The sequence below is a fragment of the Rhamphochromis longiceps genome, linkage group LG8 (assembly GCF_057381845.1).
Source record: "Rhamphochromis longiceps isolate RC_006_pf linkage group LG8, R_longiceps_female_GT1.1, whole genome shotgun sequence".
Classification (NCBI taxonomy): Eukaryota; Metazoa; Chordata; class Actinopteri; order Cichliformes; family Cichlidae; genus Rhamphochromis; species Rhamphochromis longiceps.
In genome coordinates this window covers 25,218,248-25,239,997 of record NC_140564.1, presented here as the reverse complement: position 1 = coordinate 25,239,997, position 21,750 = coordinate 25,218,248, and the positions used below count along the sequence as shown (strand labels likewise).

The window sequence follows — 21,750 nt, the reverse complement described above, 5'->3', positions numbered from 1 at the left end:
GCGCACCAAGCTCCAAAGTGGACAGCTGCGAACTTTGAACAGCTTTAAGTAAAACATTAAAAACAAAAGCCTCAGCAAAAGGATTCTCTCACCTTGTACTCCGTCCAAATACGCGAACATAGCGTGGGATTTTTGTTTTTTTAAACGCCAGATGGAAAGGCACGCAGTCTGTTTTTCTATGCTTCCGATTTGAGAAGAATGGACCTGTAGTTGGAGTGGAAGAAGAAAACTTAATGCGCACTAGTCCTGATAAACCCGTATGTCATGTGGGAGGAAAATAATTTGGCAGAGCCGAACGTTTGTCCTGACCGTGAAGAAAGTCCCGCAGAAGACACTTTTGGATTTGGAGATGATCTGGAGTTAAATCAGTTCGATGGATTGCCCTTTTCCTCGCGTTACTACAAGTTACTGAAGGAGAGGAAAACTCTGAGTGTGTGGAAGGTCAGATGTCAGTTTGAGGATGCTCTTGCAAACAACCAGCTGGTTATTGTGTCCGGGGCAGCAAAGACTGGCAGGAGTACACAGGTAAGAGTGTAGTCAGTGTTATTATTATTTTAGTAAGGAAATTTTTACATTCAATTTATGAACCTGGACTTATGTACAGGATGAATGTGGAGCTTCATAATAATGGGGCGTTTACCAGAGCATAACCTACATTGTATAAATTACAGATGCTTAATCCAATGTTCCCTGCGATTTGATATATTTAGGACTACCGTTTGTCACTCAGTGTTGCCATGCTTGTGTGAACAGAAGCTGCCCAGCTCAGCAGATGATGTTGTGTCACTGTGAAGCTGTGTAAACTCCTGTCTGCCTGACCATCAGTCTGCACAAAGGCTCCAGCAGGGGTGTTAGGGGACCTCCAGCTGCTAAGCCCTGATCCGCTGGAGCCGACACATGCTGCCAAAGCAGTTTTGCATTATGAGCGATAATAGCATAGGATATCTCCTGTCACAGTTTGTTTTGCTGTGTGCTCAAACAAAAGCTGTTGGGATAATCTGAAAAGGACTCTTGTGAGTGAGAAAAAACAGCTGATGTGGTAGAAAACATTCTCTTGTTTAATATTTGAGGTAGTACTGATGTCCTGAATCATATTTTACTATAAAGACTTTTTAAGCTTTTATCAATGATCTTCTTTCAGATCCCTCAGTGGTGTGCAGAGTTCTGTCTGTCTGCCCAGTATCAGCATGGTATGGTTGTGTGCACTCAGACCGGCAAACAGCAGGCTGTAGATCTGGCCTTGCGTGTCGCTGATGAAATGGACGTCAACATAGGCCATGAAGTTGGTTACACCATCCCTCTGGAGACCTGCTGCTCCTCTGACACTGTTTTGAGGTTTGTTAATGAGCTCTTACTGTGTCTATTTCACTGCCAGCAGTGGACTATCATTTGAATATAATCCACAAATTTCCCCTTTCATTCTTAAATTTTTTCCTTTCCTCTATTCCTTATTAATTGATGGAAGCTCACTGCTGACAAAGGACAGAGCTCATTCTTGATCTAAATAAAGTCGACCAGTTCAAAGGAAATTATGCGCATATCTGTATAGCCTAATATTCAACGACTCTTGTTATGTTATGTTATTGTCCCAAATGTCAAACACTCAGTAGTAGAATCCTCCGAAATATTGCAATATTAAACTGGACAAGTGGAGGACAAAAGAGGAAGTGGTAGACCTAAAGATATGTAAATCTTTAAGAAGACCTGCCATAACGCTTGAAAGATGCGTCTGACCCTTAGTCGATACTAAGGGTCAGACGGCAGCCAACATCCAAAGAGGAGCTTTGAATGTCCTTCAAGAAGCCTGGAGAACTGTTTGTGAAGCTAACTTAAAGAAATGACGTGAAAGCTTGACTGAGAGAGTTCAGGGTATGTAGAAGAGTGAAGGTGGTTGCACCAAATATTGACTTTTAACCACATTAGAAATGTACAAACTCTGTTTTTACAGTATCCTATTATCCATTTTCCCAGTAAAATGAGATGTGTATATATAGAGAGAAATGAAAGATGGCTCAAGACTTTTGCACAGTACTGCATCTAATATATCAATGCACACTAAACACTTTTTGCTTTTGAAACTTGTGCTGGGCTTTGCACATGATCTAGTTTTAATCAAGTAAATGTTAGTAATAGAAACGATCATCTCTGAGTGTTATTTCCTACAGTGCCATGTGCAAATGACCCCTATTCTCACTTATTTTATAGAATATGTGCATCATTTTCACAGCATGGTGTAAAGCTAAAGAGCCAGATAATATTTAGGAGTATGACACGGAGAAATGAAAGGGAGCTAAAAGAGGGTAAATACTGGTCTCACCAGTCAGCCAGAGATCCACTTTACATAAAAGATAATATTACTGCTAGATGTTTAAATCAGCAGCTGGAAAAAAATTAAGACTTAAAACTTAAAAGGGTTTTAGCTGTTCCCAAGTGTGTGTGTGTGTTGGGGGGGGGGGGGGGGGCTGTGCTGTGTGTACTTTTAACTAACAGGCTCAAGCAAAATGGTGGCAAATTGACCGTATCTTATTCCTGTTTTATAAACCTCTATTATTAACCCTCCTGATCACTTTGGTTTATCAGGTACTGCACTGATGATATGTTGCTGAGAGAGATGATGTCTGACCCTTTTCTTGAGCACTACGGGGTCATAATCATTGACCAGGCCCATGAAAGGACGGTTGGCACAGACATTCTGTTGGGTCTCCTCAAGGACATCCTGCTGCAGAGGCCTGAGCTCAGGGTGGTGGTTCTCACTGTGCCGCCCATGACAGACAAGCTTCTGAGACATTATGGCAGTGTCCTGCATATCAGTCTAGAGTCCTCATGCACTGCTGAAGTTGTGCACAGCAACAACGGCAACAAAGACTACTTCTACTCAACACTGAGACTCGTGCTGGAGATCCATCGGACCAAAGAGGGTGGAGATGTTTTTGTATTTTTAGGCTCAGCTGAGGTAAAAGATTTTATATTTCAAACAGCTCTTTGACTGTGCTAATGCCTGTTGTGATCTGGTTTAAATTTCGCTCCCACTACTTCCTGCAGGAGGTCCACTGTGCCTATAGTATACTCCAAAGAGAAGGGACCAGGTTGGGTGGACAGTTGGGACAAATGGTACTTGTAGTCCTGTGCTCAGGCCAAGGAGGGCTACTTCCTGTCCTGCCTGAGCAGTCATGCTCCACAAAGTCCAGAAAGGTTTTTCTCAGTACCCGTCAAGGTGAGGATGCATGGTGGGCTACAGAGTCTGTCAAATTTGTCATTGACACAGGAGTCCAGAAGAAAATGGTAAGTTAATTCCAAAGTGATGTAGCAATCTTAAATGAGCATTCCTCTGATATTAATTAGCACTGTTTTTACTTTTATGTAAAGGTGTACAATCCGAGAGTAAGAGCTAGCTCAGAGGTCCTTCAACCCATCAGTCAATGCCAGGCAGACATTCGCAAGCAGCTGTCTGGACCATCAGGTATAAGGACGATCTGATATGGTATAATGTCATGTCATCTCCTCACTTGGCAATACTTAAAGCAGTTATCTAAAAAGTTTCTTCTTTGAAAAAATGTAAGCTGCCATCTTTGGTAACTAAATCTGATGCTTCTTGGGTTAGAAACAACAGAAAAGACTAAAGCAGACTGGTTAATTTATCATCCTTTCATTCATTTGGATAATTTTCATACTTGCAGATTTGGACATATTACAATATTAATTAATATTTGGACTTAAGAAAGCCAAAGAAAAAACTTCCCAGCATTATTTTAAAAAAGCAAAATAAACAAACACAAAATTTAAGTGCAACGGTTTTACTGATTTTTTTCCTCTAGGTAAATGCTTCTGCCTGTATCCAGAAGCAAGCCTAACTTCTGCAGAGAACTCCCCACAGATCTTGGAGTCCAACATTACACCGACAGTTCTTTTCCTCAAAAGGATGGAGATAGCAGGCCTTGGACAGTGCAGTTTCATCGACAGACCAGGTAAAATATCTGTCCAGAGGTGTTGCCACTGGAACACATGCAGGACAACAAGAAGTTTTGTTCTTTATTTTAGTTTTTACTGGTTCCCACTAACAGCATCTCTCTCACAACCCAAGCCAAAGATTCGCATGTGGGAGGTTTTTGACTCAGGAAGGGCTCTGTGTAGCTGTTTGAGCCCAGTCATCCATGACTTAGCTGAGCTGACAGCCCAGCTACTAACCATTGTCTGTGCTCTGACCCACCCTAACATGAACAGAAGAGGCCAGCTCATTAACGATTACACAACATGTCTCATGTATTGCAGTGCCAGATGAGCACAATGAAAAAGAAGTCCATGCCAAAAGTGCTGTAATATTTTTTTGAAAATATGGGACAAAAGGCACTTGCTATATAAATTATATTTTCTCTATAGGAAAGAAATAAAAGCCGAAGGCATTTGATTTGTGATGAGTGTGTCTTTGATTATTCAGATGACACAAGTTGCTGTTGATATTTTATCCCCCTTAATAGATATAGCAATGAAATGTGTGAAATTTTAAAATATTCCATTTGTTGTTGCAGATCCAGAGGGTCTCATGCAGGCACTGGAGGAGCTCGATTACCTTGCAGCTTTAGACGATGATGGCAACTTGTCTGAAATTGGCATCATAATGTCTGAAATCCCTCTGGAACCTCAGATGGCCAAAGCGCTGCTAGCATCCTGCGAGTTTGACTGTGTGAGTGAGATGCTGACAATCACAGCCATGTTGTCAGGTACGTACGTTTTAGATTTTCCCATTCCAGAATTTAAGATTAGTTACAAGTGAGGATCCTTTGACTGGTTTGTAGAATCACCAGGTGGACAGCGTAGTATTGGCTCATCTGCAGTTTCTGATGCTCTTTGGTGAGAGTGGTTTCTCTCAGTGAAGTCGACCTTGTTTGTTGTTGTGTTTTAGCACCAAGCTGCTTTGTGGAGCCGCCTGCTGCCATGAGCCACGAGGCAGTCCAGTGTCACAGGAAGTTCCAGCACCCTGAAGGAGATCACTTCACCCTCATAAACATCTACAACGCCTACAAACAAAACCAGAGAGAACAATGTAAGACTGTCATTGAACAGAACCAATCTATTCTCTTCAAGAGATAAGTCTCATCAGCCACTTCATTATTTATACCTTACAGCTTTATTTCTTCATAGCATTGGTTCAATAAGGTGCTGGAAACATTCCTCTGTAATGTTCAAGGAACAGATTAAAGATGATTTGAGCTTTATTTATTTGAACATTATCCTGCTGGAAGCAGCCAAGATAATGAGCCAGTACAGTGTGGTCATAAAGGGATAGACACGGTGAGTAACAATACTCAAGTAGGCCGCGGCAGTTAAATGATGCTTGATTGGTTGTAAGGGGCGGAGAGTGTGCCAAGAAAATATCCCTTAGACCAGCAGCCTGGACTGTTGATGCAGGGCAGAATGAATTAATGCATTCGTGGTGTTTATGCCATCCAAATTTCAGAGCGGAAACCAAAGCTTAACAGACTCAACATTCCTAGTCTTCCATTGTCCAATTTTGTTGAGCCTGTGCAAATTGTAGCAATTTGGTTCAATTATTTTTTGCTCTTAAATCTGGTGTGGTCTTCTGCTCCTTCAAAGTTCAACATTTGTGCATTCAGAGATGATCTTCTGCATACCTTGGTTGAATCAAGTGCTTATATGAGTTACTGTTGCTTTTGTATCAGGTCGAAACAGTGTGCCCCTCACTTGTTGTTACTGTTTTGGCCATTCTTTGTAAACCCTAGAGATTGTTGTGTGGAAAAATCCCCATTTTGGCAAAATCAGCAGTTTCTGAGATATTCAGACCAGCCCGTCAGGTATAACAACCATACTACATTTAAAGTCACTTAATCTTTCTTCCCCATTCTGATGCTCGCTCCGAACTTCAGCTAGGTCACCTTGACCATGCCTAAATGCCTAAATGCATTGGGCTGCTGCTGCCATGTGATTTGATAAATTAAGGTATTTGCATCAATGAGCAGGTGGTGAAACAGGTGTACCTAATGAAATAACTGATGACTTGATCTTTGTTCTCTACTGTGGTAAATTAAAACTAGATTCAAAGACTGTGTTATCCTATGGGACAGATGTTACATTTCAGTTTCATGAAGAATTATAACCAGATGGATCAGAATAAACTATCTATTCTAAAAATTAACGCAAAAAACAGTTAAAAGAAGACATTAAAAATGTTTTTAAAAAAAGCTAAAATGTGTATGTTAATGCATTCTCATTTAAGCCCAAGAACAAACTTTCGATTCCGAGAGGCAAACTGCTTGAAATTTTAGTAAATCATATTACGATACTCTTGAATTAATTAATTAATTAATTACCTCCACATTGTCATTTTTCCACTCAATCTGATCTATTTAAAAGGCATTAGGAATTAAACTGTTTTTACTGTGATAGAAACTTGACGTAAATACTGCTGACCACAGCGCTTCTCTCTCTGTGCATGATGTTTTCTCCCAGATTTGACTACTGAAAAGTGGTGCCAGGACTATTTTCTAGATCATTCTGCGTTGAGGACAGCCGATTCCATTAGATCAGAGTTGACTGACACACTGAACAGAATTGAGCTCCCCATTTCTGAACCCTCCTTTGGAACCAAGACTAACACTCACAACATCAAAAGAGCTCTGCTGGCTGGATTCTTCATGCAGGTACAGAAAAACAAAATGTCAATATCAATGAATTTACCTCCAGCAATTCAATTGTGTTCAAGTTTACGAGGCCTGTTCTTTTCCCAGATTGCTCGAGATGTGGACGGATCAGGCAACTACTTCATTCTTGCACATAAGCACATGGCCCAGGTGCACCCACACTCCTGCTACGGGGCTCAGTCACACAAGCTGGGACTGCCTGAGTGGGTTGTTTTCAATGAGTACATCCTTTCAGAAAACTGCATGAGAATAGTCTCGGAAATTTCCCCGCAAGCGTAAGTCAATTGATTTTTACCCCAAATCCCCATCAGAACAGTTGTGTACAGATTAGAACTGAGGTCTCAAGGATTACCTGTCGTGTAGTGCAGAGGTAAAACAAACATGTTTATTACTGCAGTAAGCATGAGCCATTTGATCTCATTTTAATTTGAATATTTTTAATCTCTTTATCTACACAATATCTTGTGTTGACACAAATGTTTTACATTTAATATTGGTTTTCAAATTTCTCTTTTAGGTTCGTTGAAATTGCACCACTGTACTTCTTCTACAATCTGCCCCCTAGCGAAAGCAAAGATATACTGCAAGACATGTTGGACCCACAGGGATCCAAAAACCGCAAAGAGAAGAAACAGGAAGCTGCAACAACAAGTGGTGACGTAAACAGTGGCTGTGCAGCAGTGACACAGACGTATGACAGATGTATGATTCAGTAAACTGAAAAATCACAAATTTAGACTGCAAATGCATGAATGCTTGTAAGACATTTGTATAATTAATACAGTAAAGCTTAATTTATTACATTAAATTACTCATGTGTACTACCCAATGTGCTTACAGTGCTGAGAAGGCAAAGATGTCTGTGCTGTAAATATAGAAAAGTTTGCAGTTTAATAGTTGTGATCTAAAAACAATGAGTGAGGGGGTTTTCCGCAACACTGCTTAGGTGTGGACTTTATGCGCACTGTCATTTGATATACCTCACAGGCAAAAAAAATATGTTCGAGCAAAAAGTAATTTGTCTCCTATGTACTTCCCTATTATGCAAAGTTGTTGTAAATGCCAGTATACCTTCACATCCAAGGATCTGATTTTAAAGCTGAAATACGTATGAAACAACTTGCTCAGAAGAACTGTGCTTTGCCCGTTTATCTTAGAACGTACATCAAGGAAAGTCTGCTCTTGAAGGGATGAAACACGTAGCTGAATGTTAAAAACCACATACCTACAGAGTTACAATACCACTCATTTGCTCTGTAGCCATTACTCCCATTCTTCTGTTTACCACAACTTAACACCAAACTCATCTCATTTTGAAGTCTTCCTATAAACACCTTTGATATGCAGTTGCATGTAGTTTCTTCCAGTATTCAAGTATGCGATTATTCCCTATGTCTTTACAATTTGTACAAACTGTCTTTAAAATTTCTAAAAATGGGTAAACTATCGCCCTACATATTCTAAATATGAATACACGCATTCCTAAAGTCAACTGTACAAAAATTGAATATACTGAATGTTTTTCAGAAGCTTGAAAGCTGTCACTGTGTCCATAGGTGTCTTGGTTTATTGTGAAGGTCACACTGATAGATATTCTTTGAGTTTCTCCATGATGGCAGGCATTCTGTCTGTGGGTATCAGCATCACAGTCCTAAAAGGCTTCATGGGCACATCCGTAAATGACCACCTCCCACTTAAACAGGAGTCTGCCTCTTCTTGGACTGTGTAGTGGAACTTCAAGATGGCTTGCTGTAAGGCAAACACGGACCAGGCTTGAAATCAGAGTATAAATATATTGAATAGGTTATCAGATGGCTGTTTAAATAAATATTTATCTGAAGTTTGACATGAGTTAACGAAATGCTGTATTATTACCCAGATACTGTTAAGTAAGTAGCCCTGTGTATAATAAATATTTAGTTAAAACCTTGAAATCTGTGCAGGTTTTTTTCCCTCCGCTTTACCTCATAAAAGAATTCCTCCTCTGCATTGACAAACATGTATTCCTCTTTGGGAGCTCCTCCTGTGGCTGGGATGCTCTTGGTCTCTTCTCTACAGGTCTTGCTGATAATCAGGCAGTAGTGGCACCTCCCACTGGGCTTATTTGTCCTCTGAGCTTCAGCGATTTCTTCCCTAAAGGACCGTAACATGAAAATCTTTTAACCCACACAAATGGATGTTTTTCCTAGTTTCTATTAAAAATAAATACAGAATGGAATCATTTCCAAATCTCACCACCATATTTTATTAATAGAACACAAAACATCAAATGTTTCATAAATAAAATAAAAAAAGTATTTTGAATTTGATGACCGCAACATGTATTAAAACGTTGGGATGAGAGCAATAAAAAGGTGGAAAAGTAAGTGGTATTAAAAAGAAAAAGCTGGAATCATTTATAGCCAATTAGGTTAACTGGTAAATATCAGTTCCCAGATGTTCAACAGTTGTTAAGAGGGGATCCTACACTATAGTAATCATGGACCTGTCCCAACATTTAAGATGTGTTGCTGCTAATATATTTCATGCAATACTAAAAAGGTCTCAGTTTAAACATTTGATATATTTCATACATTCTACTGTGAATAAAATGCTGATTTATAAGATTTGCAAAGTATTGCACATGTTCTGTCTTATTTCAATGTTTTCAAACACCATCCTGACCATCTTCTACCTGCTCTCACTCCAATAACAAAACACTAAAGATGGAATGAGAAGGTAAAGCAGAACTTACTGGAGCTGTTTGTGCAGTGGAAGGGCAATCTGTGGAGGCACATTGATGAAGCGCTCACTTAGCAGCAGCCCCACAGGCTTGCTGTTATCATTAAAGATCTTCTCCAGCTGTTCTGTCACAATATGAGAAGCATTCTTCTCACACTGATCCACAATCAGCTCCTTCACCTCCTCCACACATTGTACACCCTGTGAACAGTTCCACACGTAGGTATGACAATTTATATTTAAAAAAACAAAACAAAAACACTGACATATTCCAGCCCATTCAAGACTAATTCGTTTTAGTTTGCTAGTCATCTGACCTTTCTCTCTGTGAGGTTGAGCATGGTGATGAAGCCAAACACTTCATTTGGGTCGTCATCATCGTCGCTGTCTTCGGGCACCTCAGCTTGCTGGAGCATAGTAGAGAGACAAGTAAATAAACAGCTGCTAAGAAATGAATGTGAATGAGCATGAATATCAAGCTTGGGTTTTAAATGATTTTTTTCCCTGTTCCTTTTCCTGGTGGAATGATTGCACAACATAAATCTTTTAAAAAAGAAAACACTTTGGTGCACAAATTTGAATTTATTCCAGCCTAATGTTGCCATCCACTTTGTACAATGTAGCAATGCTGTTAGCAGCAAAGCAGCTCCAGAGCATCATGCTGCCACCACCATGTTTGAAAGTACCGGTATAGTGTTCTTAGGTTCAAAGGATTCTCTGTGGACAGTGAATTGACGCTGGTGTTCCAGCAGTTTCCAGTTCACGGCTTGAACTTTGGTGGTTCCTGAACATCCAAAACAACTCATCTCAGGGTGACAGTTTAAGTCTTTGTCCAGATGTTGGCAAAGTAGTCCCACATTCGAATAACTGCTCTAGTATTGCTGTTAAAAATAAACTACCAGTTGTAGTAAATAATGATTACAAATAAGATAAATAGGCCTTGGCCTCATCAAGTCAAGACACTGTATAACCTTCAACACCCCTAATCAAAAATGTAAATAAATGTATGTATATATTTCAGCCCTTTGGTTCCTCATGTTTGCTTCTGATCCCATTTGGATTAATAAAACTCCAAAAGAAATTCAAACATGCACTCCCAAATGCAGTTTTTTTAAGTCATTAAGATGTGTGCAGTATGCATAGTTTGCATTAAGATGAACAGTTCAAAGAAATCACTGAAAGCCCAAATTTTCATGACATATATTTCCTTGATCATGTATGTAAACTTCTGAGCACAGCTGTTTTTGGGTTGAAACTGGAGAAATAAACAAAAATAATGAACAAATCCTTTTTATATTTAACTACCGAGTTACTCACCTTGACGACACTTCCAACATGATTTTGTTGGATGATGATGTCTGTCATCTCTGATGTATTCACATGAGCTTTTAAGAAAAGCTGGATCCAAACATAACAGAAATGACGTCAGTGACAGCTGCTTGCACACAGTATTTGAAACGTGAAATAACAATAGTGAACCCAAACCTGCTGCAGCAGCTTCTTTATGCCGTTGAAGTCATTGTCTGAGATGGTGTGAGCTTCAAAGTCTACAACGACCTCCTGAAAGCGTAGAAGTCGTAATTGCAAGTTTTATTGTAACCCATTCTCTGATTAGTTGTGCGAAACTTTCCGATATGAGTTTCACAGGGTTAACTTATTACAGCGTATTCAAGTACAGTATCTTCGAAATAACATTTTCTAGTATATTAGTTATTTCTTTTCTCACATGATTAACCAAAAAAGTATTTTCATGAGCATTCCCGTTCACATTAGCCCTACTGCTGACTTAGCTAACTAGTTAGCAAGGCCATGCCTCCCTTCTAAGACGTGTTTGTTCTTTTACCTCATTAATTTCCTCATCTGACGCCTCACTGTCCTCTTCTCCGGAATCGTCTTCCTCCTCTGGATTCTCATCGGAGCTGTTGTCACTTTCCTCGGGTTTTTCACCAAAACCTACTGCCCTTTTCTTAGCCAATGAAGCCATGCTGCAAACTTAAAACACACGTGTCTACTAAGTGGGCGGGGCAAAGACTAGCAACTATCAGCTACGAAACTAAAACCCTGAAGCCGCCATTATGGCTCCACATATACACGGCTTGCCGCTTATTAAATCCACATTCAGAGCTTCAATGTCGGCTTGTCGCCTGTTGGTGAAATGGAATAAACCATTCTATAAAACGGGGACGAAAATAAATTCAGATGCCCCCGAACTCTTTGTCACGTGTAGTAGATATTAATTTAAATTATTGATACTATATTTTTAAATTAAATAAACACATTCTTGTAATATTACTTGTAATACGATTATTTTACAAGGTTAGTAAATTAGACAGTGTTCTGTCTCCCCTCCTCGACCGTGGATGATGAAAGTCTGAATGAACACTAGAGGTACATAAATTTTGCCTAATATTTCGTCTTTTTCACCGTTTGTACTTCGTGTCACTGTAGCTATACGCGGATAAAATATTCGCTTCTATCACACTTTATCACAGACAGGTTCTGTTAATGGCTACCGTAGATAGTCTGTCATGCACCGTCTCTTGCTAGGGTAAACAAGAACACTCTTACGGAAGAAGACACTAAACATACACTTTCAACTAAAATGGCCCATTCGCTTAATTTATTCGCTGTTCATGTACAGTCTTATGATCGTGACTCAACAACAGTCTTATCAGCATGTGACCGTTTTAGGGTGTAACGTTGCTTAAAGTGCCTTCACACCCACTGTCCTCAGTGTTTTTGTAGCTTTAAGCCTGTGACTTTACATTATTGCAGACCTTAGTAAACCTATTTTACCTTAGTTTGTTCGGAATTAACCATCTTTGTTATTTTAATAATCCAGTGTTTCAAGATGCGTGTATTGCTGCTTAAAGAACCAAAAGATGGAGAGTCTGGACCTGATCCCTATATTAAGGTACACGCCCTTTACAGTTAAATCAACTAACCTTTAACCAGTTTCTTAAAATTTGTCAGTTGAACAGTTATTATTTTCACTCCGAAGGAGCTGGAATCACGAGGACATAAAGGAACCCTACTTCCGGTGCTGTCTTTTAAGTTTGTGTCATTAAACACTTTGACAGATAAGGTAAATTGTTGTGCCATTGTCCTTTCATTAATTCGTTCATTTTAACAGTTTGCATATTCAATGGATTTATGTATTTGTTGCTTATTCCAGCTTTTCCAACCAGAGAAATACGGTGGGCTCATATTTACCAGTCCAAGAGCAGTGGAGGCTGTAAGGATGTGTTTGGAAGAGGATGAAAGAAGGGAAGGTGATAAACATTACTTTTCTCCAAGCTTCTGTATATCATTGATATAAATGACTTTTTTTTGGTAAAGATCTTAAAAATACAAGTTAAGTTTGTGTAGTACATTTCTTTAATGCCCAGTGTATGTTGTGCTTTTGAGAATGGCACAAAGCAGTGAAAAACAAATGGAACACCAAGTCCATCTATGTGGTTGGGAAGGCCACCGCTTCATTAGGTGAGTCACATCTATGGACAAAGGTAATTTCTCCCAGAATCCTCCTTTGCGTCTTGAGCTCCTTGTAAACTTGTGCTAATTGCACCAGAGTGTGTCGGGCACCTGGTGCTCATAGTGATGTGTGAAATGCTTTGTCTACCTTCAGCCATTTGTTATACACAAGTGACAGTTTGTCGTTAGTGATTGTTCTGTGTCTTTACAAAACAAGCAGGTGCAACAATTTCTACATGTGTGCTTTAGCTTCTTCTTTTCAGTAACATTTGACAGTGGGTTTTTATTTTGAGTCTCTCAGTGAGTTTCTAATTTAGTTATTGAATTAGTTGAAACGATTGAATGTGTTTTCTCTGCCACACTCTTATGTCAGTATTTAGCAGACTGTGCAAAAGTATTGAGCCACCCTCATTTCTTTGTATTTTACTTCCAAGGACTCAGACGTCCTTGTAATTCTTCAAAGTGCTCTTGAGTTACTCATCCAGGCTTTCAGAAAGTCTTTCAAATTTGTCTTTTGACATTTGCTGGTTTTTCCACTTATTTTCAATCCAGGCTTTGTACTGTGCCATTTTCAGAGGAATGTGGTTTGGTTGTTAAGCCACTTAACACTGGCCTATGAATGCATCAAGTATAAAAAAATGCACCCAAGTCAAGGAATGAACAATTGTTGTGTCTACACATAGCAGATAACTTAGAAAAGACTAGACCGTAATGTCTTTTTAGTGTTTTCTGCTTTTAAAAACATCGCTGCGCCTATTTCCCATTTTCTAGCAAAATATAAATAAATGTGGGGTGGTTCAAGAATTTACCACATTACTGTAAAGCTTATCAATTTTTTTCCTTTTCATGATTTTTATCCCATACAGTACAGAATCTAGGTCTGAACCCTTTGGGAGAGGACACAGGGACAGCAGAGGTGCTATCACGACTTATTATTGAACGTACGGCGTAAATTTGGAGTCTCACATTCCTCACAGTTTAATTTTAATAGTAATTTTATGATTGCTCTTATTACTCATATGATCTCACGTATAATTCCCGTCATAGGAGAGGCCACCAATATCCCACCGCTTTTTTTCCCCTGTGGCTCAATCAAAAGGGAAGTCTTGCCCACGGCTTTAAGGGAAAATGGTAAGCATTCCCCCTGTTGTGCCTGACAATTAAAAGTCAAGGTGATAAAATTCCCATTGGGATTATTCTAATTATAAAATAATAATTGCACTATCTTTATCACTGTTGGGATCTGTTTCTTTGTTTCCAGGAGTGCCCCTAGAGACATTAACTGTCTATCAAACAGCAGAGCATCCCAATCTGGAGAAAAATCTAAAGAACTATTTCAAAGAGCAGGTAAAGTGTCATTCTTATTGCTTGTATTTATTTATTTGTTTCAATATAGCAGCTGTTCATTTGTTTGTGTGCTTATAGGGCATTCCAGCAAGCATAGCTTTCTTCAGTCCATCAGGAGTGAAGTTTTGCCTTGAAGTGGTGCGGAGGCTCTCGGCTGAACAGCTGACTCAAATAAAGGTGCATCTTCCTCACAGTCATACACAGATAGATTTAAATAATGCATGAATCTGAAGTGCTTAACAGAGCTTTACTCACATAAATGTCTTTGTTTCCAGTTTGCAGCCATAGGGCCTACTACACAAGATGCAATAGCAGCAGAAGGCCTTTGTGTCAGCTGCACTGCAGAAAAGCCAACAGCTGAACACCTGGCGATAGCGATAGCTAAAACTCTGCAGTGACCAGCTTTTAAAATCCACCTGCCTCATCTTTGGTGTTTGTTGTTATTATACATGTAAATATGTACTGTTATTTGTGTATTTTACTGGTTTACTGCTCATCTTTATTGTTGTTGGACACATGATTCTGCTATTTTTGCACTGAAAGAAAAAAGTTATTTTTTGCAGCACCAGAGCCAGGAAAGTCTAAGATAAAATTATAATTAGCTTTATATGATGTAAGAAAATGACTGAGAAAATAAAAGGCAATCATTGTGATAATATTGAAGGTTTTGTCTGTGGTAATTGCTTGTGTGTGTTTGTGTGTTTATTTCCTGTTCAACACAGTGCTTGCAGGGGTCATCCCTGTCTTTTACTGTCCACATGAAAGTGAAGGTTTTAACATCTTTCCACGGATCAGCTGCAGTCCATTTAAAACCACTGAAGCTTGTATAACATAACCACAGAGAAAGAGTCAAATTGAACAGTTGTAGATTGTAAAAGTTTACTTTTCACGCAGAGGTGAAGAAAGCAGGTTACATCTGTAGAGTCACACCTCTGAGGGGTGTGGAGAAGCAAAGGATTTGCTTATAAAGCAGCGTTGCTCCTCACTCATCATCATCTCATCTTGCATATAGACCTGGGAGTACACCGCTAAAGGACACGATGCTGAATTTAATCCAGCTGATATTTATGTTCTTTTTGACCAACATTAGCGCAACTGATGCAGAGAAACTTTTCCATAATCGGGATCATTCTGATACACAGACACTTAATTCTCACAAAGCTCAGGCTATAACAGACAAGTACACAGCTGAGGTATATTGTTTTTTTTTCTTCTTTTTTGACTTCCTGTGTTTCTCAAACGTCAGCATCCATTTAACCAGACGCAGGATTTGTCTAATGTAACCCGTGTCTTGTTTTAGTTATTTCTCTCTAGATATGGATTCATCAAGCCAGTTAACTGGGAGGAGGTTCGGTTTGAGGATTCAGACACCTCTTTCAGTGGTGACTTCCTCGACGATCTTCAAGCCACAATCCAGGAGGGAACCTCAGCGTCTTACTCGAGGGCTGCTCATCGAGCTGGTGATCAGCAGGGCTATAACCGTCAAAATGAGAACCAAGCCTTTATTTCAGCACTTAAAGAGTTTCAGAGGGTTTCAGGTCTGCCTGTTACAGGGGTGTTTGATGAGGCCACCAAGTTAGCAATGAACAAACCAAGGTGTGGAGTCCCTGATAAAGAGACTGGTCTGACCATCCCTGTCATCACTACAGCACCTCAGAGCAGTGGTGACTTTGATTTTGAAAACAGTACCACTGACAGTTTTACTGAGACCAACAGGAACAACACAGCAAGTGACATAATCAGTGGCACTTCTTTAGGTACTGCAAATTTCTCTGAAGACAACATATTAAATTTTAATGATACAGACGGTGTGTTCACAGCCATTTCCAATGACACCAGCATGAATTATACAACGGAGCTTTTAAAGATCACTTCCCTAAACAGCTCGCACGACAGCAGACCGGGCAGCCAAACGGGGAATATCAGTGCGAACGCGCATCCGAGTGAAGCAGTGAGACGCAAGAAGGAACCTCTCGCAAGTCTCATATCCAAAAGCAGGCGGAAGAGAGATTTGACTCCAACTGGCCACATGGCTTTTTCCAAGAAGGTGTTAAACTGGAGGCTGATAGGAGAAGGCTACAGCAGCCAGCTGACTATTGACGACCAGAGATACATCTTCAGACTGGCTTTCAGGATGTGGAGTGAGGTGTCGCCACTGGAATTTGTGGAGGATACACATGCCCCATTGGAGGATGTTGACATCAGGCTGGGATTTGGTACAGGTGGGTTTTAGTCAATGTTTATTTGCTTCATTGCAGCATGAAAGCTACTTTTGGCTGCTCCTTTATTCACAGGGGCCACAGCAGGTAGCTCCGCATGTCTGGTTTGGCAGAGATTTATGCCAGATGCCCTTCCTGACACAACCCCAAAAGGATTTGTGTCTTCTCCTGAGATGACACTGGGGATCTTTCACTTGTTAGGTGGATATGTAAATCACTATTTTTCTGAATAAAATGTGGAATGTTTAGATTTGATCCTTCACATCACTAGTCTGTGAAGGTTAATTTCTCATTTCAGGATAAAAAAGTTAAAGGATGTTATCTCCTTGGCCACATATATGTTTAAGACTAATAAAACATCTGTTAATGAGGCTTATTAAACACAAAAACTAAGTAAACCACCACCAGTCTTCTTAGACTGGCCCTTCTTAGGGTCATGTGTATGTATGTCTGAAGAGGATCATTAATGTTTCCACTGTACCTCCTTTTTGTGCCAAATAACATATTGCATCGTTGTGAAATTCTTTCATAGGAAGGCATCTGGGATGTAATCAGAAGTTCGATGGCACTGGTCAAGAATTTGCCCATGCTTGGTTCCTGGGTGATATACACTTTGATGATGATGAGCACTTCACAACTCCCAATGTTGGCAGTGGAATCAGCCTTCTCAAAGTAATTATATTACCGCACGATCAAAGGAACTGCCAGATTGAAATAATTCCAGTGATTAACAACGCATTGCTCTAACAACGCCTTAAAAATATTAAACCCGTTCAGGTAGCAGTTCATGAGATTGGCCATGTTTTGGGTCTACCTCACATATATAGACCCGGATCCATAATGCAGCCCAGCTATCTACCGCAGGAGTCCAGCTTTGAAATGGACTGGATGGACAGAAAAGCTATACAGCAACTCTATGGTACATGGTTACAGCACCATCTAGTGGTTACTTATACACTCTTAGAGAAATGCACTTTGCTGTATTTTTGCCCTAATTGTCTGACGCAAACCCTTTTTTTTGCCCCACCTGTTGTGCTTGCATTTGACACCAGGAGGCTGTAAAGGTCGGTTCAACACGGTGTTTGATTGGATCAGAAAGGAGAAGACACCCTATGGGGAGGTGGTGATCCGCTTTAACACCTATTTCATGAGAGATGGCTGGTACTGGCTGTATGAGAACAGAAATAATAGAACGCGTTATGGTGATCCAGTTCCGCTGCAAACTGGCTGGCATGGGATCCCAATGGATGGAGTAGATGCACATGTCCATGTCTGGTCCAGGAGAAGAGATGCTGTATATTTCTTCAGAGGTACACTAAGTGGAGAGTTATACTGTTTGAAAAGAGTTAGTGAACAAATGAATACTTGGTGAAAATGTAATTAACTTATTTATCTACAGGTACTCAGTTCTGGAGGTATGATAGTGAGAACGACCAGGTGTTTGGACAAGACTCTGAAGGCCACCATTATCCAAGGTTAATCTCTGAAGGATTCCCAGGGGTGCCAAGTCCTATTGACACAGCCTTTTATGACAGGAGGGACTCCCACATCTACTTCTTTAAAAACAATCTTGTAAGTGCAATATTACCTGGCTGTCAGATATTATTACACTAATACAAGAGCAAAGACATGAGGTTCAGTAAGAAAGTAAATTAGGAAATATTCATGAAGTGCTTAAATGACAAGCTGGAATGATGTGGTTCGATATTAAAACACACAGACCATTATACATTATACATTATTTAGACTTAAAATGTGGCTTAGGCTTAATGGTCATTAATCAAACTGTTTCCATCTGTGGTTTGCAATCTAGCAATACCGATTAGCAGAACATGCAGATATAAAAAGCAGAGTCCTGGAGAAAACCCAAGCTAATTAATTGTTTCTTAGGATTATGAGGGAATGTCTTCAAGCAAACAAATGCACTAAAGTTCCTCTGTGAATTGTTTGCATTGTATAATTGAATTGATTTCTGCATAACAAAAAAAAGAGCAATTATCTCTTTGAACAGGTGTATGCATTCAGCATGGAAGCCAACAACTTGGCAAGAGGGTTCCCAAAAAACATCAGAGATGTTTTCCCTCCTGTGGTGAACACAGACCATCCAGATGGCAACATTGACGCTGCCTACTTCTCCTACACTCACAATGCCATCTTTCTACTCAAGGGCATACGCTTCTGGCAAGTAGTGGGCAGTCGTGATCGCTGGCGACGGCCCTTTCTGCCACGAAATGGCCTGCTGCCACATAAGGAGGTGGATCAGCATTGGTTTGATATCTGCAATGTTCATCCCACTGCACTCAAACTAACCCGCTGAGAGTGTTGCAGCAGAGATGTGATAGAGCTTGCTAAAGTTTGCATATGTGATCTACTGATTTCGTTTTATGTACACATATTGTCAAGCTGCAATAACTGTCTAATTTCACGGAGACAACAACAATTTTGAATTTTGTTGGCTAATTTTCACCGAGGTGTGTTATTTATATATGTAACAGCTGCTCTTTCATTCCTTTTCTCTTTTTCGGAGCAGTGCTGAATGCATTCTGCCACAAAAACAATCCTAAAGGACTTCCTATTATTGAGATATTCAGAGAATACATGTATGTATAATGTAGATAAAGCCAATAAATGTTTTGCTGAGCTGCTCAAAATGATATTTGATGTGCTTACTGTAAGTGCACTGTGTAGGAAAATGCTTTCAAATGGCAAATGTGCAAAATAACATTAAAACAGGCTTGTGCGTACTGTGAAGTGACTTCTTATGTCACATGTAATCTTAAGAAAACCTCTAAGAAGATTTGTGGTATTATGAGTGTATAAAAATAGAATTTTGCTCAAAGTGGAAGAGCTGGTTTCAGGGTAAAATTACAGATTGAAAGCATCTTTCCTTTGACGTAACAATATTGAAGAAAAAAAAGACATCAGATTTGTATCCTCGGATTGTTTCTTTTTGGTACAGTATGTGCCTGGAAGGGATACAACATTATTCTCTCAACTTAGATTGATGATCGAGGTGTAGATATACAGTACTAGTCCCTATTGGCACGACTGGATGATTTGATAATTCTATATTTGTACGAAACTCTCAATTCCTGTAAATTATACTTGTAGAAATCCACATCTGCCTGTAGGCATGAAAGAAAGAACGAAAGAAGTGACCTGGAAGCCATGAAACTTCGTCTTTATTAAAAACCCTTAAAAGTTAAGAGCAACTCTTCCACTACAATAGGGTTTTTTGGCTGAGGGAATCAGATAACCCCTATCAATAACAACCTGGAGGTGGTGGAAAACAACTATCGAGACATCGTATTTTTGAATGCCCTCTCATTATGTAAGACACACTATCAATCAAAAGAGAGCCTTTTGAAATGCGCACTGAAGTAAAACGATTGAACAAGGTGCCACAATACTGTTATATTTTATAATAATGATTTGAGCATGATGCAAAGAAACAGGCATTGATTCTGTAATCAATATGTTACTTGAAGACGCTTATTAATTCAGCTCATCTTAAGAGATTAGGCTCCTGGTGGGCCCCAGATAACTAGCATTGTGCTGCAGGCGCTCTATAGGCTATATTAATAAATTAAAGTAGAAATCAATTACAAGCAAAGGAACAAAATGTTGCGGTAAGTGGAGCTACATAGAGGGTTATCATGGGATGATGAGTGTACTCACACAGCTATAGAAGGAGCTTCTCTGTCTGCTCATACCTCTGCTTGTTTTTTGAGATAATGTTTTGTTTTTTCTTGTAAGATTAAAGAGATTTCTGTGATTTAACAGGATTAGGCAACATTTTAGTGATTATTATAAACACGAACTTCATATTTAAAACGCAAAGTTAAAGAAAATTAGAAAATAGTATTTATTAAAATACTATATTGTAATATTAACAATCAAGAGAAATCACTTACATATACCCAGGGTATTGTTGTTTGAATAAAATCAGCTTTTATTCTGCAAATCTCAGCATAAAATATGGACACAGGAATGTTGAATTCAGTACATAAGATGATGCAGTGCAGTGCAGCCATTTGATCTGTTTGTTTATCCCATTATGAGGCACCATACACCTCCTCCATCCTGGAATTTCACATGCAGCAAAATCCTAAATACAAACTGTTATTCATGCATTCATATGGTCCCCAGCAGCTCACTGATCTGTGCTTTTGCACTGATGGTACTGCCGTTGAAACTCCCTTCCCTACACCTCGGGCCTCTTTGAATGCGACTATGATAAATGAGATCAGTCATGCTGATGAAGCTGCAGCAGCCCCAGAGAAATACAAAAACCTGTGTCGTTGCAATTCACATGGGAGGCACTTTAGAAACTGGAGAATGGGATGAAACTCCCGCAGCACATCCATATACTGAAAATCCCCAAACTCTTCCAAGACATAAAAATAACTTTGAATACTGTTGCCTTATTTATATGTCTCCAAGGGATTTTTTTTCTTAAAACATGGAAATAAATGATTTCTGGTGTTATTTCAAATGAGGATCATACAATTATGTGTTTTTGCATTTGTCAAGGGATTAGTTCAACAAGCTGTTGCGTGTAGGTTGTGTGTTGCATTTAAATGTAGAGATTTTTGTCTGTGAGTGTTTTAATGATATCCTTGCTGTCCCGTGTCTGGGGTTGAATTAATAATGAGTGCAGGAATTTTATCACTGTTAGTGTGTTCATAGAAAAATAACAAATGTCACATCTTGTTGGAGCGAATGGTAAATACAGTCTCTTTAAAAATGGGCTTTATATTAATTCACCCAAAAATCTTTCGTGTCCAATTCACCACCTTCCCTTGTAGAACAAAAGGCTCACCAAGTTGTAGCCTGATTAGAAAAAATAATGATAAAGTATTGATTGCTGTCATGGACCTTTTGAGCTTTTGTATAGTATTTTCTTATGGGTTTTTTGTTTGTTTGTTTGTTTTCCATTGGGGGGGAGGGGGGTAAGTTTAAGCTTCTTTATTCTTACTTTTGAAATGCAGTTTCATTTTACCTTTTGAGTTTCCCTGTTTTGTGTGTCTTACCTTCTGTTTTACATCCTGTATCATTATTTATGGATTTACTTCACCTGCCTCTTCTTCCCCAGCTGTTTCCATTCTCCCTTATTACCCTTAAGTGTATTCATAGCCCTGCCCTTCCCTTCAATCCTTTGTCAGAGTGTCTGTTTACCTTCTGTTGTGTGTGCGCTTTGTGCCTTCTTTGGGATCTATGCCCTTTAGTCTTATCTGCTTAACCTTACAGTACCTAATACCTTTGGATGATAGCTCAGTACTAACTGAGTATTTTGCTCAAGTACAGGTTTAATCTGCTTAATCTATTTATTC

General features: G+C 39.4%; 4 protein-coding genes across 7 annotated transcripts; 3 read left to right on the top strand and 1 right to left on the bottom strand.

Annotated features, from left to right (window-relative positions):
* Window positions 1–20: 20 nt before the first annotated feature.
* dhx32a (DEAH (Asp-Glu-Ala-His) box polypeptide 32a) lies at window positions 21–7,372 on the top strand. The gene is made up of 11 exons (XM_085416702.1): window positions 21–525; window positions 1,142–1,335; window positions 2,581–2,953; window positions 3,043–3,282; window positions 3,367–3,460; window positions 3,816–3,965; window positions 4,527–4,718; window positions 4,901–5,041; window positions 6,466–6,656; window positions 6,744–6,931; window positions 7,174–7,372. The coding sequence occupies exons 1-11, from the start codon at window positions 265–267 to the stop codon at window positions 7,370–7,372; spliced, it is 2,223 nt and encodes a 740-aa protein (XP_085272828.1). The 5' UTR covers window positions 21–264.
* Window positions 7,077–11,404, bottom strand: bccip (BRCA2 and CDKN1A interacting protein). Of its 2 annotated transcripts, none has more exons than XM_085416698.1 (7): window positions 11,221–11,403; window positions 10,863–10,937; window positions 10,695–10,775; window positions 9,695–9,784; window positions 9,391–9,578; window positions 8,621–8,789; window positions 7,077–8,405 (listed from the first exon to the last, which is right to left on the bottom strand). In XM_085416698.1, exons 1-7 carry the CDS (start codon window positions 11,359–11,361, stop codon window positions 8,235–8,237), a joined length of 915 nt encoding a protein of 304 aa, XP_085272824.1. In that variant the 5' UTR covers window positions 11,362–11,403; the 3' UTR covers window positions 7,077–8,234. The 2 variants fall into 2 exon arrangements, with proteins under 2 accessions (XP_085272824.1, XP_085272825.1); XM_085416699.1 differs by having other exon boundaries at window positions 8,243–8,428; window positions 11,221–11,404.
* Window positions 11,405–11,641: 237 nt separating this feature from the next.
* On the top strand, window positions 11,642–14,861 carry uros (uroporphyrinogen III synthase). Of its 2 annotated transcripts, none has more exons than XM_085416700.1 (10): window positions 11,642–11,765; window positions 12,220–12,291; window positions 12,379–12,462; window positions 12,553–12,649; window positions 12,786–12,860; window positions 13,718–13,792; window positions 13,899–13,982; window positions 14,113–14,198; window positions 14,277–14,375; window positions 14,474–14,861. In XM_085416700.1, the coding sequence occupies exons 2-10, from the start codon at window positions 12,229–12,231 to the stop codon at window positions 14,594–14,596; spliced, it is 786 nt and encodes a 261-aa protein (XP_085272826.1). In that variant the 5' UTR covers window positions 11,642–11,765; window positions 12,220–12,228; the 3' UTR covers window positions 14,597–14,861. The 2 variants fall into 2 exon arrangements, with proteins under 2 accessions (XP_085272826.1, XP_085272827.1); XM_085416701.1 differs by lacking the exon at window positions 11,642–11,765 and adding an exon at window positions 11,781–11,925.
* Window positions 14,862–15,002: 141 nt separating this feature from the next.
* mmp21 (matrix metallopeptidase 21) lies at window positions 15,003–19,278 on the top strand. Of its 2 annotated transcripts, none has more exons than XM_085416697.1 (7): window positions 15,003–15,391; window positions 15,499–16,420; window positions 16,950–17,089; window positions 17,195–17,336; window positions 17,473–17,727; window positions 17,817–17,989; window positions 18,429–19,278. In XM_085416697.1, the coding sequence occupies exons 1-7, from the start codon at window positions 15,239–15,241 to the stop codon at window positions 18,732–18,734; spliced, it is 2,091 nt and encodes a 696-aa protein (XP_085272823.1). In that variant the 5' UTR covers window positions 15,003–15,238; the 3' UTR covers window positions 18,735–19,278. The 2 variants fall into 2 exon arrangements, with proteins under 2 accessions (XP_085272823.1, XP_085272822.1); XM_085416696.1 differs by having other exon boundaries at window positions 15,005–15,391; window positions 17,470–17,727; window positions 18,429–19,276.
* The last annotated feature ends 2,472 nt before the right edge of the window (window positions 19,279–21,750 follow it).

Bases quoted from the DNA above. Each gene is read 5' to 3' on its own strand.
- dhx32a (XM_085416702.1), top strand. From the start codon at position 265: ATGTGGGAGGAAAATAATTTGGCAGAGCCGAACGTTTGTCCTGACCGT. The intron at 526-1,141 runs GTAAGAGTGTAG...ATCTTCTTTCAG, and splicing joins AGACTGGCAGGAGTACACAG to ATCCCTCAGTGGTGTGCAGA. The intron at 6,657-6,743 runs GTACAGAAAAAC...TTCTTTTCCCAG, and splicing joins TGGCTGGATTCTTCATGCAG to ATTGCTCGAGATGTGGACGG.
- bccip (XM_085416698.1), bottom strand. From the start codon at position 11,361: ATGGCTTCATTGGCTAAGAAAAGGGCAGTAGGTTTTGGTGAAAAACCC. The intron at 10,776-10,862 runs GTTTGGGTTCAC...GTTTGGATCCAG, and splicing joins TAAAGAAGCTGCTGCAGCAG to CTTTTCTTAAAAGCTCATGT. The intron at 9,785-10,694 runs GTGAGTAACTCG...ACTATGCTCCAG, and splicing joins ATGTTGGAAGTGTCGTCAAG to CAAGCTGAGGTGCCCGAAGA.
- uros (XM_085416700.1), top strand. From the start codon at position 12,229: ATGCGTGTATTGCTGCTTAAAGAACCAAAAGATGGAGAGTCTGGACCT. The intron at 12,292-12,378 runs GTACACGCCCTT...TTCACTCCGAAG, and splicing joins GACCTGATCCCTATATTAAG to GAGCTGGAATCACGAGGACA. The intron at 13,793-13,898 runs GTACGGCGTAAA...TTCCCGTCATAG, and splicing joins ATCACGACTTATTATTGAAC to GAGAGGCCACCAATATCCCA.
- mmp21 (XM_085416696.1), top strand. From the start codon at position 15,239: ATGCTGAATTTAATCCAGCTGATATTTATGTTCTTTTTGACCAACATT. The intron at 16,421-16,949 runs GTGGGTTTTAGT...ATTCTTTCATAG, and splicing joins CAGGCTGGGATTTGGTACAG to GAAGGCATCTGGGATGTAAT. The intron at 17,728-17,816 runs GTACACTAAGTG...ATTTATCTACAG, and splicing joins TGCTGTATATTTCTTCAGAG to GTACTCAGTTCTGGAGGTAT.